General features: G+C 36.0%; 1 protein-coding gene across 1 annotated transcript; it reads right to left on the bottom strand.

Annotated features, from left to right (window-relative positions):
* Window positions 1-10,117: 10,117 nt before the first annotated feature.
* On the bottom strand, window positions 10,118-11,592 carry LOC149774552 (uncharacterized). The gene has a single exon (XM_089945018.1). It carries the CDS (start codon window positions 11,564-11,566, stop codon window positions 10,118-10,120), a length of 1,449 nt encoding a protein of 482 aa, XP_089801144.1. The 5' UTR covers window positions 11,567-11,592.
* Between the last annotated feature and the right edge of the window lie 5,805 nt (window positions 11,593-17,397).

The raw sequence follows: 17,397 nt of genomic DNA, 5'->3' as shown, positions 1-17,397 counted from the left end.
TCACGTTCACCGCGAATTTGTACATCCTCATTATTTTCCCGTTATGCAGTCGTATTTAGACAGTGTCAATAATCGTATAAAAAGAGATCTGGAACAAAATATTCCCTTCTCCAAACGGAAAGACAATGTGAAACTCCATTTTTGAAAACGATTCTCGAACAACTTGTAAATCATGCATCCTGTGTACCGAGAAGTCGTTCGACTGCTAGGACATGGCTTACGGATATGCTGAAATCCGCGTTTCGTTCGGTGACCCCTGTTTTGAAACCCATGGTGACACGAGGATTGCACGCCCTGAAAGATGCAACTTTGAAAGAAAGAAAAAAATTCTTATAAAGGTCATCATCAAAAAAAGAAATCCCAAAAGAAACGTTTGTGCGAGCAGGCAGAAATATCTAGCTTCAAACTGGAAAAGACGTTTCGGGCGAAAGGGAAACTCCTATAAATGCACTGGACGCTGCTTGCATCCCTGGCGCCACAGGAAGGACAAGGCAGAAAGAAACGACGAAAACACCCCTCCAGAGGACCTGATCATATTCAGATTCAGAAAGACAAATAAAAGAAGGACCATCATATAATTCGACGTCTTTGAAAATTTACCCGAAAACAAATGATAACCCAAGGGTCCTGCGAATGTTCAAGGTCAGAACTGGATCTGTTTTCCATGCCACCCACTATGATGACGATGATGATGGAAAATCCTAATGGGTAGAATTTCATCTCGCCTTCTCTTTGACGACATCGGCCCCCATCGAATCTGAAATCAAAGGACAGCTCAAGGATTACACTGATCTGAATAGCAGTTACTTGTATCTGAAAGTCAAAGCATACAAAACAGACGACACCATTCTAAGAGTCGATGCCAGAGTAGCTCCCGTTAGCAATTTCATGCATTCCTAATTCAGTGGAGTAGATTTATATTTGAAGAACAAACTAATCAGCAGCAACATGAATACTTACCCTCAACGAGCATACTTCGAAAATTACTTGACGTACGGGAAAAACACAAAGAATACTTATCTGGATACTTGCGTAGTATGGAAACCTGACACAGCGGGCAAGTTTCTCGATAAACTTGTGGTGGCCGACCTGGGAGGTGGCGACATTAACCAGGGGCATTTGGAAATCAAAACAAAAAAGCAGCCCTTCTCAGCGCTAACCAGATCTCCAGACAAGAGAGATTGATCAATTTGCTAAAAAATATATTTGTGTGATGGCATTGAGTGTGTGCCTTTTATCTCTAACAAAAAACCCTATGTTCCTACACTAATGAGTGCATGTATGTTTGTTTTGCGTGAATGTGGAGTAGTGTGAATATAAACACCTACTCACTTTGCTGCTGTGATTGTAGGTGATGGTGTGTTTTGCAAATAATAAAAAATATCCTTTCTCCACTATCTGTTAGTATGGAGTATTGTTGATTTGTTTCTGTTAGTGTGTTGGTTTGTATACAGAATGTAAAAAAAAGAGTTTTTTTTAGATTAGCACTCTAATCAATTATGAATCTTTAGTATGTGATATATGTAGTTGGTATAACGGGATTTTCGCCTCACGTCCGTGCCCGAGATATGTAGAGCGTAGCGTTCATCAGTCTGGCTACCCTCGTTGACCAGTCAACGCTTTGAAAAATGAATTTAGTGAATAATTTAAAATATAATTTGAATTGGATGATTACATCTGATTGCAGGTATTTAGTTACCCTAGACTTCGTGACAAATCAAGTGACGAGTCTAAAAGTAGCAAGAGATCTGGTCAAAGATGAAATTGAGGGAAAAGTGGAGAAGTTTAAAGGATTTGTTAAGTTTGAGTATGTTAAAGTAGGTAAATTGAAGGAAGCTTTTGATTGTGTGACAAAATTATGGCATTCTTTTCAGAAGAAAATGAAGATTGAACAGATTGGTCTTTACTGTTCTCAGGAATGTGAAGTGGTGACTAGACAGTTTGAAAAGAGCCGAACGAATAGTTAAAAAGGTGGTAGAAGAGAAGGTGCAGAAAATAAATGGTATCTGGGTTTAGGAGAGAAAGGAAAAAGAAAATAGACAAAAAAAAGAGCACTTTGATAAACTGAATAAAAATTGGACAAAGGTGCAGGAAAGGTTCAGAGTCATAGGACATCCTGCCTGGATACAAGATGATGAAAAAAGAAGAAGAAAGAAATTGATAGAGAAAGTGAGAAGATGGTGGAAGAAGTGGAGAAAATAGAACAAGAAGAAGAAGAAGAAGAAGAAGAACAACAACAACAACGACAAGATGAACACAAAGAACAAGAAGAAAAACAAGAAGTACAAGAGGAACCCAAAGGCCCTTTTCAGGACCACTCATATGTCTGGAAAAGACATATATTCTCTCTTGCCTAAAGTTTCTTAGTCGATTGTATAATTGTTTGTATGATAGATTTATGTAGATAAATCTATGTGTGATAGATCTATGTCTCTATATATGTATCTAATCTTTTCTCTATGTCTATGTCTCTATTGCGTTTGTCCCTACCTAGAGTAACGCTTATTCATTTCAACAACTTGCAACACTGTTCGTCACCGATCCGCCTGATCCCATGTTAAATGTCAACACAAGTGTTTTATAGAACGCAATCATGCCATTATATCCGACTTGAATCCAAACATGTTATAATCGCACTGCAAATCTTGGAACTTGTGTTCGATATGGAGAAAAGAGGTTCATGTTTATTAGACCTTCTAGGTCTTGTGGACGCACAGGGTCCTATAAAAATATTGTTATTGGTGATGTAGTTGATGCATTCACAAACCTATGTGGAACATCTGTAAATATCCTGGTGAAAAAAACATACACCTGGATACAAATAATGTGAGCCTGGAATACGACTCAATATATCACTTCATTATATAATGCAACATATTCCTGGTAAAATGCCTATAAACCGAATCGATACAGCATATTACCATCATGACCTCGTGTATAAAACATCAAACGATATCTGTATACATCAATGTGCCGATTGCAATTTCATCCATGAATTGAATGCAATACACAACCAGGTGTCGACGAACGAATGGCAGAAAAGGTCGTCAAACGAGGTATGAAGCTCAAGATTCTCATTAGTGGACAAAAGTCACTCATTGGCGGTAACATATATTGATATAATTGTTTCTGTGCATATTTTATCAAAATGTTAAAGCTGCTATTGAATATTTAGCAAGCGCGGCAAAGGCCGCCCATGAGGCTACTCGACCATGTTTGGTCAAACAAGCTTTTTGGCAAATTTACGTATGCGTGCCAAAAAAGTGTACACGTGGTTGGTTTGATGTCCGAATACCTAACGAGGCTCATCAGGTTGATATTACTTTTTTCCCCAGATGATCGTGTTCACGACCGACAGAGTCATGAACGACAATGTCGTCTACATAAATACAACCATTGTTACAGTAGATGTTGCCTGCATATGCAAAAAGCTGAGCCATTAACATCTAAAGATTCGATAAGTGTCGCAGATGTACCTAATAGTATTTATTCACACACGTTGGTAATATGGCCACAGCTATTTCAGGTCGATCCTGATAAAGATTTTCTTGATCTGTTGCTGCACTATTAACAAAATTTGAACATGTTAATATACATCGTGACAAAGCTATTGTGAAACGATTTAATCGTACACTTGCGGAACGATTATATGGACATCGATACGCACAGGAATTGTTAATGCGACCTCATAGTACCCGATATGAAATTGCAGAGGGGTTACTCAAATGTGTAACGTGACTCCCATCAGCGATTCATAAATTAAGTAATGATATTACACCCGTGATTGGGTTAAAACCTGTTAATGCAATTCGGCAAGAAACTGTAACCCTTACTTATTAAATAATTTCACAACCACAGCCTCAAGAATTACTCGGAAATATTTTGGAGTATTTGTATGCACCAGGAGAACTAGAAGGAAGGTAACTTGCGATATTGATTCAAAATAGTCCCTAGATATATTTTCAGTTTCTGATCAGACTGATTCTCTACGACAAACATCATGTTATCATTTGTTGAATGTGGCTGTATAATGAGCAAAGGCAACATGCAGGGCATTTTTTTTCCTAAGTCGTTCCTGGGAATACGAAAATTCCATCAAGACCTCTCTCAATGCATAAACATACTGCATGGCAACAATCACTCGATGGTTTACAATTGTTTGATGTATACATGCACAAGTGGCATTGTTGCCATTTTGTTTTCCTTGCGTTGCTGGAAAAAGGGTTTTATCTATGATAATTGCTGTTGTAAAATTTATTTACAAGTATATCAGATGCGAGATCCGCATAGACATTTCCAGGGGTGAGATGCATTAGAAGTGATTAAGTGTCCGTGAGTATCTTAACACGATCTTGGTAAAACGGTTTTATTTTATCGTAATAAAATTAATACGTGAGTATTTTAGGTAAGTCAAACACTAACTCACCAAAATAAAATAATTTGTCAGCCTCAGTTTTAATTGTTTACTAAAATATGTCACCATCAAAGATATTTCGTGATTAAAATGCTTGATCATTTAAGCATTCGAAGTCTTTGAAGCCTATATTGGCCACTATCGCGAACAAGATCGGCTTGAATTCGTTTTCGCAAATTGTACATTGTTTTACTAAATTCGGAATTATTGATGAGTTTCAAGAAGTCTTTATAACAATCATTTGTGGCTTTGAGCGCAGATCTGCATTTATCTGGATATAAGGGGCCATTCAAGTTTCTTGGAGAAATTCAAGCACCAGATGCACTTAAGTTACGCACGATTTCACTCGCAAATATAAATGTAGATTTCATACTAGGACTACATAATTTTTTTGGTTTTCAGTTTGTTGATTAGCTTAGATCAGTCAGCACATTTAAGTCCTGATTTGTCTATGATTGTACACTGAAGAGGGGACAACCACTCGCGGGGCACTGACAATATCTGATGATAACGGAAAATCGTGATCGTTATGGGTGTGGTGAGGCTCTTCAGAAAATTCTATATCAACTTCAAATAATTGGCTAACATAAAGATTATATATATGTCTATATATATATATATATATATATATATATATATATATATATATATATATATATATATATATATATATATATATATATATATATATATATATATATATATATAGACAGCGGGGTAATACCCATCTATTTCGGGATTGTTTGCGCCAGCGTATCGATTGCTTGTCACTGATTTTTCGCCGCAATGTGCGAGCGCAATAAATAAATCTATGTCAATAGCAGTGAGTAATTGTTGTTTTTATAAAAGTGCATCCCTAACGATTCCCGGTGACGAAAAATAATGTGCGGGGTCTAACTTGTATACTGGATTAACAGTGACTGGAACAGTCTGAATGCATCGGCAAGCAACAACGCATCTGTTCTCAAATATAACTAACGATCATAATCCATGATGTGGCAATGAAATGCTGACCAGACGTTTTTCACGTTCGTAATATTTTTCATGATATAGTGAGAAGAATAAAATTCCGCAATCAGTGGCAGATGAGTGTCTGCAAACTTGTCCCGTCCACTCATTTACTGATAAAGACAAGTGATGTTGAAGGTTGTGCTAACTAGTCTGGTGAAGAAATCAGAAACTGATCTGAATCAATGACCTGTATGTGTATGTGTGTAAACGTGATATATTTCTCCATTTTGTTTGGAATGACAATTATTTTTTTGCCTTTTGCTGATGATACGGTTTACAATGCTGCGTGGCCATCATAACCACGTAAATTATTAGGCACTGCAGAAGTTTCTGTTCGACCTGGTGTAATTCGTAGCCATAAATTGCATGCTGTTTGTGCTGCTCCTCTGTATATGCGACAGTGATGTGACATTGATCATGAAATTGACACTTTCCTTTCCATTGAAACGATCTAACAATGAGAGGCTATTGAAAAATAAAGAGTACCTTCATTAGTTATAATCGTGTCGGAAGGTGAATAGAGATTTTGTCGAATCAATTTTCCTGTTACTTAAACGATTTGAGAAATACATAAAATCAGTCCTTCCCACGATGCAATGTCGGTGGCACAGCTGATAACAGTGCGACAAACTCCAAAGGGACTGGTTCTGTAACTTGTGTTGCATTTATTTTATTTGTTTGGTCGTTCACTAAAATTATAAGATATTCAAATTCTGCATCAATACAATAGAGTGCTTTCTTTTTCCGCTGGACAGCTATAAACTTTGGAATACTTTACCAGATTATGACATATTTGTACGTTGCAGCTTTTCACTTATTTCATCTAAGCGAAAGTCATGTTCAGCAAACAGCTATTGGGTACTAAATATATAATGCAACGACTGTATTGAAATTTTCTACCCTCACACTTACTATGGTGGTATACCATTCCTGGGACATTTTTTATCCACATAACGGCAACTTGACTCTGAATCGTCCAATAATAAAAAATCAATACTAAATTACCTGTTTTGTGCATGTGGGAATAGTTGAATTAATTGCGGACCTTTATTCTAACAAATACTAACAACAATATCAGGGTTTGGTCGTTAAAATATACTAATGTCATTAAATTTTACAGGAAATTCAATGTTACCAGAACTAAGATCACCAAACTATTGTTTGTATTTTGGAGGTTGATATCTATTATCAGTGGTTTGATGCAAAGCCGAAAATATTGCCCATTCAAAAAATCTGTTATCATCATATTTTACATTTAACAATGACCGTGGTAGAGTTCATGCTGCCTTTAGAATATAATTTGATCCGCAAAATGGCTTGAAAGAGGAAATTGCACATCAACGCATATGTCAAGAGTCCACGCTGATCCTCGCTAGGTGTATTTCACCAACGTCTTGAGAAGCTTTTTCAATTCCTCTCTTGATTTCATCATTGATCGCCTTTGTGTCGTTATGATTCATGACCATACGAGCACCGCTGTTAATTCACTATTTTGCGAGTGTAAATCGATTCATGTCTGATGATTTGACAATAAGTGACATAATTAAATGATACTGAAGAATACCATTTGCTTTAACTCCTGAGTAACTCGATCGTTGTGACACCGATATCATTCCAGGAGTCATAACTGAAAGGATTTGTCAAACGGCTTTACCTGGTTTGTTTGTTTATGGAATGATTTCCACATGATAGTCTAATTCAACACGGGGCTTCTGAAACCTAAATGCAGGTACTTGTAATTGCTATCTTTTCTAATGGCCTCTTTAGCAATGATATGTGTAATACGACAACGAAGTTTTTGTTCACAAACATTTGAACAGTTTTGGCAGCAATAGGAGCTGTAATATGACGACGACAGCAGTTTTGTTCATATAAAACCACGCATGCAATTTCAGCTCTTCGGGCTCGTTGAGGAATTTGAATAGTGAATCGATCTGTGTTATGGCCTGTAACACTAAATGACCATAATGTATCGCCTTATCTCGTACAATTTGGTATTTGTATATCACGCTCACACGCTAATTGTCTCAGCTGTAGTACCGATGCATTCATAGGCAGTTGCGGTTGATCCATGGGAAACTTCGCACGACTGGTTGTGGTTGATTCATGGGAAACTGTAAGACAGATTGACAACTTGTTGTAGTTCATTTGCGAATCTTAATAATCAAAGTATGTTAACTTTTCGAATACGGCATGGCACTTGTATTCCACTTGTTGGGAAATTTATTTTAATTAATCACGATCGGTAATATTGTATTTTTAAGGAGGAAAAAATCTTTATCAAATTAAATAAACCTTCTGTAATTTTTTAAATATTCTACCATGTCATCCCTTAAATCCTGGCTTATTATATTGCCTGCATTGTTGACTTGTTTTAGATGTTTCCTCAACTTTTTTAACACCATTAGGTGTTTCTACAGCAATGTGTTCTGTGTTTGTTGCGTTAGTTCGACGGCGTGCACAATAATACTTGTGAAAAACCTACATCGCCGGCAAAGCTGATGACGTAATTTGACTTATCATCATCTTTATTCCATCACCAATTACAATCAGATAATGTAACATTAATGTACCGGATCAGTATTTGCAGTCAGTAAAGTATTTACTATACTAATAATGTGCCTGATCACCAATTACAATCAGATAATGTAACATTAATGTACCGGATCACTATTTGCAGTCAGTAAAGTATTTACTATACTAATAATGTGCCTGATCACCAATTACAATCAGATAATGTAACATTAATGTACCGGATCACTATTTGCAGTCAGTAAAGTATTTACTATATCATGGTATCTTTCTCTTATAAATCTACTACTGCATTTAGTCAGTGCATTCTCGTAATATCTACTATGTTCGATATTGTGTAAGCCCCCAGCCTATTACATTCGAAAGAAAAAAAAAAAAAACTTTAAAATAAATAGTTATTTTCAGAATCTGTAAGAGATTTCAAATCCATACTTGCACTGCGGAACAAGATGCGAGTATGCTCAGAAACTTGTACGCCGTAGTTTACTCCATCGTTTAGTTTCTACTCTTTTCCAAAATCTTCGTGATAAACTGGCACTTTCATCTTGAAGTGTTCATTGTGAATGTTTTATTAACATCCAACGACACCGTCAAACCAAAGCACGAAATTGGAATTTTGAAATAAAACAAAAATGTACGTGTTAATCACAAGCAGCCATGCCTTATATTCTAAATCATTATATTATGTCAAGTTTTGTAAACTTGCTTATTATCTCACTTGCTGAATTTATTTTATTTGCGATGCATTTGCTGTTAATTGCAAACAATTGTTTCATATGTACAGATATAGGCAATGTTACCGACGAAGTTGCGAACAAGAAATTAATAAATTATCATCAAAACAAGAATAAGGGTATAGAGCGTCACTGCGTCTGCTCAGTTAAATTATTTCAACGAAATGAAAATGTGGAAAGAAAGAACACACAGTTTATGCTGAATATCGGTTCTTGTGATATTGACAGAAAGAGCTTCAAATTGCACCTGAACGCAATAAATGATGTCTAGAAATTCATTTACTTCAGGAGAGCAATACCCCCATCACTATTTACGTTTTTCTTGTCAGAGCTTACAACTGTATTTTAACCAAGCTACGTCCATGATAAGTATCCACAGAGTTCGATCAGGTGTGGAGGGTGGAGTGTGTGTGTGATTTGGATTTTTAGCGTAGCTTTAACAGTTTTTCAGTCATATCGCTATGGCATCTGTAGTGTGGCAGTTTATACTGATGTCTAGCACTGGGGCATCATGCCGCAGACATGTAGCATGATGTCCCCCCAGTCACATTATCCTGACACCAGGCCGACCAGTCCTAACACTAACCTCTTAACGCTGAACACCAAGCGAGGCAGTTGTTAGTACGTTTTGTGTAAGTCTTCAGTATGACTCGGCCGGGAATCGAACCAACTACCTCCGATGCGATGGAGGGTGGAAGGCGTATCGATATAATTAGATGCAGATGACCGAGTGTATATATATCTTCAAGGACTGAAATGATTATTGCAAATAAAGAAAGAACTCAATAACTTTGTTGATTCAAACCCACATAAGATAGGCCTCGTGATGTATTAACAGACATGCATATATCTAGTATCAATTAACAACGTTTATGTGCACGTTTAAGTAGTAATCGACGTTACTGACAGTGACGATCATACAAACTAAATATTGTTTATTGTATAATATATTAAGCATATTGTACACTTTATACAAGGATCATAAGTACCGTCAAGACTAATTAAACTAATTAAGTCTTAAGATTGTAATGCCATTATACTTCCAGTACTGCATATATTCAAAGGTACTATCTAAGTATATGTAATTGACACGTCTAATCTCCCCATACACCGATTTTTGTTTAAAACACGTCTTTTTTATATATTTGTCTACCCAGATACAGCATTGCATTCATCCAAGGTCAACTGTCCATCGAAGACAATAAATATGCATGTAATAATAATTTTGATTTTCAAAGATATGCCATTTGTACGTTTTATTATTCTCAATTGATCATAAAAATGATAAAACTTGTATTAGAAATTAAGCTCTTACAAAACCTTCGAAAATCTTCGATCAGTTTAAGGCCACAGTAATAGTTAATGACAAAAAGTTAATATATTTTAGTCACAGTGATGAGTCAACGTCTCGTTCGTAAGGATACGATTAAATTCTATCCTTCTTTATCCGTGCCATTTCCATCAATGCTTTTTTGAAGTACGAGTCCAAAAAGAAATAAACAAAAGGATTGATCACATGATGTATAAAATAGAATCGAAAAAAGAAGAAATAAACCGCCGTTTCCTTCGGTGTAAGTGTCTTCAGAATGTTATCCTTTCTGGCGATCAGTGACAGAAGAGTAAGATAAAGAATTGTACTGATGACAAACACTACAGACAAAATGAACATTATCAAAGTCTTTCTTTCAATGAGATGGTTCACCCGTCCGGATGATGACTTTCTTTTGTCATCACTTAATTTATCATGGAGAGAAGTCGGAGCTATTGATACTAATTGTACGTTGGCTTTTTCTTCAGTTTTTCCATATTTTGACTTTGTTTTGACATAATTTGACTTTGTATGGATATGTTTTGATTTTCTTTTGATATATTTGGAGTTTGTTTTGGTGAAATCAACTCTTTGCTGACTTGTAGTAAATATGTCATTGCTATAAATACTATTTTCGATTTCTGTGTCCATTCTCTCTCGATTTGGTGTAATGTCCTCTGATATTTCCTTAGGAAAACCTTTTAGGGCTTCAATATTGCCATCTATTGATAGTATGATCATATATGGATCTTTCCCTTCGTTTGTGTCATCAACAGAACCATCTTCACTCACTTTTCCAGCCTCGCTAATGTTGACAGCTCTTTTTTCTGGTGTATTTGTCCCCAAATCACTACTTTCAAGACTGTCTGCAGTGCCAGACTCCACTGCACGTGTTTGGTGTATGCCTCTCCGAATTTCGCAAGCAATCAAACTGTATAATACAGCCATGATCACCAGGGGTATGGAAATTATCGCTTCTGTCATGCTAGAGTAAATAAGTGGATATTCTTTGTTTTTGTATGTGTCGTCTGTTTCACATGATGTCACATTCACGGTAAAGTTTTTGTATGTAGCATTGTAATGTTGTACTCCCCAATAAAATGATACAGGTGTTGCGACTATCCCGGCAATGACCAAAGCGCAAACGCTCAAGAATATTGCCATCTCGGGTTTAATTTGCCGTCCAAAAGGTTTACAGACTTTCCTATATCTGTCGATTGCTATCAGCAACAGACAAAGGGCAGAGGCACAGACTGTGAATATGTTAAAGAATGACTTCGCCTTGCAGATCTTAGGCACAGGATAGGTGTACCAGAAACTCTGCGTAACCACCTCACCTGGAATGGTGGTTAGACAACTCGTTAGGTCAATTAAACCTAAAAACAGCACGAAATATTTAAAATTACATCTGTGATACTTGAATGAGAACACGTATAGAACCAATGCATTTCCAATGAAACCAACACAGGCCTCTATACCGACAAACACTGTTACGGGTAAAACAGCTTTTACAAAGTCGCTGTTAAGTTCTTCAGCAAGTTCGATGTTGCTTGCAAAGTCTCCCATTTCAGAATTATTATCAACCCCTCTCAGCAGACCAATATATTATGCCACCAATAAATTAGTTATGATTGCATTGACTTGCGCTCAGAAAATATAGATTCTACCCGGGTGAATTTCTAACTGATAATGTTTATATCGTCCTCATTGAACAGGCAGGGCAAAGATAAATGTTTATCTCTGCCGGTAATTTGTACTATGTGCAATTCGGACTTGATAACGTAAGGGGTTTCGGTGATAATCCATACATCTGGTTACATACATACATATATACATGTGTGTGTGTGTGTGTGTGTGTATGTATGTATATATATATATATATATATATATATATATATATATATATATATATATATATATATATATATATTACATATATATATATATATATACACACACACATATATGCATATATATTTACATATATATATATACACACACACATGTGTGTGTATATATATATATATATATATATATATATATATATATATATATATATATATATATATATATACGCACTGGAAGGAAGTTGGAATTCAATTATTGTATTGAAAATACAGGCATGACATTGACCTACAGCAAATATCGCGCAATGCATAGGGAGAATGGGACGGAAAGAACATTACAAAAAAGTGAAAGTGCACTCCATCTTCGTCTCGAGCGACCCGATCTCCAGGCACTTACACGATGTCAGAAGAAGAAGATAACGGTAATCATTCAAGAATTTTCGCACTGAATCGTGATTACGTGTGTTATACACTTTGCATACATCATCGGATATTCGTGTACACTTCTGCTGCAATCTTATAGCGGGTTCAAAGTTCATGCACAGTATTGCAATATTTTGATTTAAATGTAATTAGTTTCATACACTTCTATAATTTCATATTTGGTGTACTTTTGACCATCACCAAATGAAAGATAAATGAATGTATTCAAGTAGGGTATTTGTATGTTGTAGCATGCGTTTCACACATAGGTTCAAGGTCAGAGAACTACATTCGAACCTAATTGTATACGGCTAACATCTAGCCTCGGTATTAAATCGAAATATAATAAAATATATCCTCCTTTTCCCCTCTTCCCCCCCGCCCCCACCCCACCCCTCCACCCACCACCCACCCCCGTTTTGCATTTTTTTAAAAAATTTGCCCTGACCTAACCAGTTTGGCAGCTGTCGTTTATCCCTTGGCCCCAGTCCCTCATCCTTTAATTTCCAATAAGTACCATGCATGCGCAAACTATGTTGTTACAAGCGTTTTCTTGGTATAATAAGGTGTTGTCATTTCACACAGTATGAAGATGTGCATCAAGAGGAGAAAAAACGTAATGTGAACATGCCCTATACGAATGTCACGTGATTGAGTCCTCTATGTAGGCACTGTAGTGACTGGTTCCTTCTTTTAAGCATTCACCACCGAATCTCAATGACCACGATTTAAGACCCGGACGGGCGGCCTAAAATTCGACGCACTGCGCAGAAACCATTTCTTACCATTACCTTGGACTTTTTGAACCATATATATATATATATATATATATATATATATATATATATATATATATATATATATATATATATATATATATATATAAATACCTCGAACATTCGCGAGGTTAGGTTCCAGAACCAGTCGTAGATCAGGAGGAATCGCGAATGTTTGGTACGAGTCACTAAACATGCTAATAAATGCTTATCTCAAGGGTTTAAACTCTAAATATGACCCAAATCATGCTCCCAAAGCACTTTAATTTCATTTAAAAGTTAGCTTAATACATTACCCTTAAAAAGAGAAATAAATGGTTGACGTAAAAATAGAGTACAGTATCGCTTAATGGGTATTTGCCACACGTGCATTTACAGTACGGTACATGTATACTAATATTACCCCTATACTAATTCATTGGCTGCCGTTTTCTTTTGCACTCACAGTAAAGTAAAACCAAGTAACGAATGGGACTGTGAACTTAATGACTGACGTTTTCTTTTTCGTTGTCAGGAAGGTAAACTAGGTAAGCTTCATATGTCACAGAAGTCATATAACGAAGGTACAATTCAATAAAATAAAGAAAACATGTACGTAGAGGGTACCAATGAAAATTTCGCGAATCCGTGAATTCGCGAATCCAGAAACGCGAATGCACGAGGTACTACTGTATATGTATATATATGTATGCATGTATGCATGTATGTATGTGTATATATATATATATATATATATATATATATATATATATATATATATATATATATATATATATATATATATATATATATCGATATAGGTTTATTTCAACCTAACTTCAAGATCTCAACAAACGTTGGTCAAGCTGGCTGTTACATGGTCTAGAACATTAGTTATTTTCTTCAGTCGTAGCAACCTTGAGTGTTGACCTTTGAACAGCAAAATAAATAGGTTTCTATCTAAGCCAAAGTGTTAGCCATCTACAAACACTGGAGAAAGTATGTGATCGAGAACTGATATGCAGCAACTAGTTTCATTTTTCGTTAAAGGTTACCTTGACGTCTTCTTTATTCCACATCCTATCCATCCACAAGTTTTATTCTAGGTTCCATTTTAACGGGACACCAAGGCCCACGTGTACTAAACTCGTTAAATTCTTTATGCATGTAAATCTTCAACTTTTCTTGCTTTCATTCATCTTCATGCACGCATACACTCGCTGGGTTATGCTCTAAAGTGACGTGCTCTTTCTTTCTTTTAAAAGCCGAAACATATTACATTTTGAAAGTTTCTAAAATTATCGAAATTATCGAAATAACTATTCGAATGTGTAGCACCATCGTCTACAGCTTCTGCTTAAAATCCGCAACAGTATTTTAGAAATCATAAATTTGTGATCTTCCATGACATCATCATATCTCATAAACGTTATTGTGATTAACTGTCTACACTTAATGATCTAGATAATTTCTTAACTAGTTTTAATGGAAATTCCACTATTTATTTTAGGTTTATCCTCTTAGCTTGCATTGTATTTATTTCTAACTGAAGTGTTATTTTAATTGTACTTGTCCATATGGAAAGCCAAATCGTTACGAACGGACTAAAAATGTAACCGAGATCGAGTTAGCAATCGAGAACTATCTGCGACTATTCTTGGACTAGCTGGTGAAATAATATGACGAGCTACTCAGAGCTATAGATATCGTAGGACGAGACGAATATTTTGAAATAATGCTGTAAATTATTTGGAAAGCGCTTTCAAGATATGTGGTGAGTTTTGGGTTTATGATTACATTACATAGATATAATTTATCAGCAGGTATCATTTGTCAAAGGTATGCATATTTATTCAGAAATATATTTTTGTGAATGAACAGTTTATAAGTACCTTCTGAATATATATATATGTTGTTGTTGTTGTGGGGCTTAATGCCATTTTACAGCACACGATAGGCTATACATGGCGGCCAGTATTAATGGTGGAGGAAGTACCCGGGAAAACCCCGGAAAGAACCACCGACCCACGAGAAGCTACTGGCAAGCTTTCTCACATACCCACATTGGCTGAATCTGAGACTCGAACCGGCGAAGACAGAGGTGAGATGGCAGTGATCCGTAACGGAGAGCGCTTTAGACCACTCGGCCACTCGGCCACTCGGGGCCCCTATATATATATATATATATATATATATATATATATATATATATATATATGCCATTTGTTTTTTAAAACAAAATGTATAAAGCTTGTCATGTCACAACCTCTACCATACGCGTTGCACCAAATTCAAGACTTAGGTTACCATCAACTTTCAAAAGACTCGGTTCGACAAGACGATACGATTGCTTAGAATTTTATGTCGTGTGTGTGCGTGTGTGTGTGTGTGTGTGTTAGAAGTTGCATATCTTGGATTTCGCTTAAAGACATTGTTTGTGGCAAATTTATGATCAGTCCACGCAGACATGACCATTAAAAATGTATCTGTGTACGAAACTCTCACTGTGTTAAAAACCCTATCAATAGTGATGAATCCTCCTGCCAAGAATACATTCGTCGTGCTTTATTGATATTTTATGATTGCGATATAGATTATGTAGCAAGTTGAATGCACCATCATGTTTACGACTGAAAGGATATGCATGTTAGGGAAAATCTTGGATTAAACACTTGGAAGCAAGTGGTCTCTAACTAGGCTCAATATGTCCTATGTGACTAACGAAATAATGAAAAATTTTGAAATGTGATTTGTGTATTATTTTTATTGCAGTACGATCAAAATCATGAACGTATTATTTGATATGTGATTATTTCGATATAATGAACAAGATATAAACTGTGGTTTCATTTTTTCTTCTTTCTTTTCTTTAAATGTATGTCAATAATTTAGTGCCATAAAGAAAACATTAAATGTATATAAAATGTTCTGTGTTCTTTGCGTTAGCTCCAAAATTTTCAAACCACTGACAGTTATGGCCCCATAAGTGCGTTTACAAATTGGTTGACGATAAAGTCAGATAGATCATCAAAGTTGGGAGGCTCTGTGTTTTTACCATCTGTTAATTTTCCTTCATGCTGGACCAAGTGATTCAGGAAGAACCATCAAGTTCAAATGTTACATAAACAGCTAGGATCCCCCTGGCTGATCTACGTTTGTGACAACGCTACTCAATTACCTCATGTATATTTACTCACTATCTAATTACCTACCATTCCGGATTATTTGGGAATTTTCAACACGATTGGTGTCAAGAAGTCCAGTCATTTTCATGTAGCTTTCACTTTTTCATTTGTCTCACCTAAAATTAAAATTTAAAGTTCTGTTATCACCATTATCTTCTTTCCTTTCTCACTGTATCAGACATGACGTCCTTTCAATCTCATGCTCCTGCCGAATTGATCCGGGTACTGTGTGGTCTCAGTCTCGAAACAAATTTACAAGTTAGTTCACTTTTGTTAGACGCCAGTCTCAAAAAAGCTTTTCTGTGTTCTGATAACACTTTAATTATTAAACTCATCATTCACATTTCCTCATCAAACACGGTGTTTATGAAAAACATTCAGTAGTTCTTTTTATATATTATTAATCAATCAAATAATTGAAACCATTTCGAAATTGATCTCTAGATGGTATTTTTTGTTCCTCCACTTCTACGACGGGAGGCTAATATCGGTGATAAAAATCAAAACAACCTGGAACAAAAGAGAAATGTAAACAAATTTACACTGCATATCATCTTCTTCCTAGGAAGAAATCCAAATAGAAAGCGACAATTTAAAGGAGCTTCTACCTCATATCCGGTTACGTCGCTTTTTCTTCTGCTGCTCAACTGCCTTCCACTGCAGTCGAAATGGTTGCATCCCTTAAGGAAAAAACCCGTAAGACGGAGCAGGCATTTTAGGAAGTCAAGTGATAAAACCTACCTTACAATCAGCGGAGACAAATTCTAGTATAAAAGAAGAAGCGTTGAGCATGATTTATTCTGGTTCTTTGAATGAAGATGTCCCCCTCTCAAACTGCCTTCCACTGCAGTCGATGTTCACATCATCGTCGAGGACGTCGACATATTTCTTTTAAGAAAGTAAATCCAGGCTTGCTATCTCTTCTCCTCTGAAGAAACAATGCGATGTCTTGTCCATACTTACCAAAACCAATGCTCCAATGGAAAAAAGCGGACCATTCAAGGAGCGCGTACTGAAATCATCGATACGGTCTGAAAAGGTTGTGCTAACGTATTAAGGCAAATGATTGCTTTGAATAATATAAACATCAGTTGGGATTACAGCTTCACGTCCTTCGTCAAATGTTTAAAAATAACATCTAGTCAGGTCAAAATCAAAAGGTGCTATGTCAATCAGGAAGATTTTTA

The sequence above is a fragment of the Sinohyriopsis cumingii genome, unplaced genomic scaffold (genome assembly GCF_028554795.1).
Source record: "Sinohyriopsis cumingii isolate HCF-2022 unplaced genomic scaffold, ASM2855479v2 utg000198l, whole genome shotgun sequence".
NCBI lineage: Eukaryota > Metazoa > Mollusca > Bivalvia > Unionida > Unionidae > Sinohyriopsis > Sinohyriopsis cumingii.
Note: the sequence above shows the minus strand (reverse complement) of the source record. Positions and strands in the feature narration are given on the sequence as shown.

Coding starts and splice junctions, on each gene's coding strand:
- LOC149774552 (XM_089945018.1), bottom strand. CDS start 11,566: ATGGGAGACTTTGCAAGCAACATCGAACTTGCTGAAGAACTTAACAGC.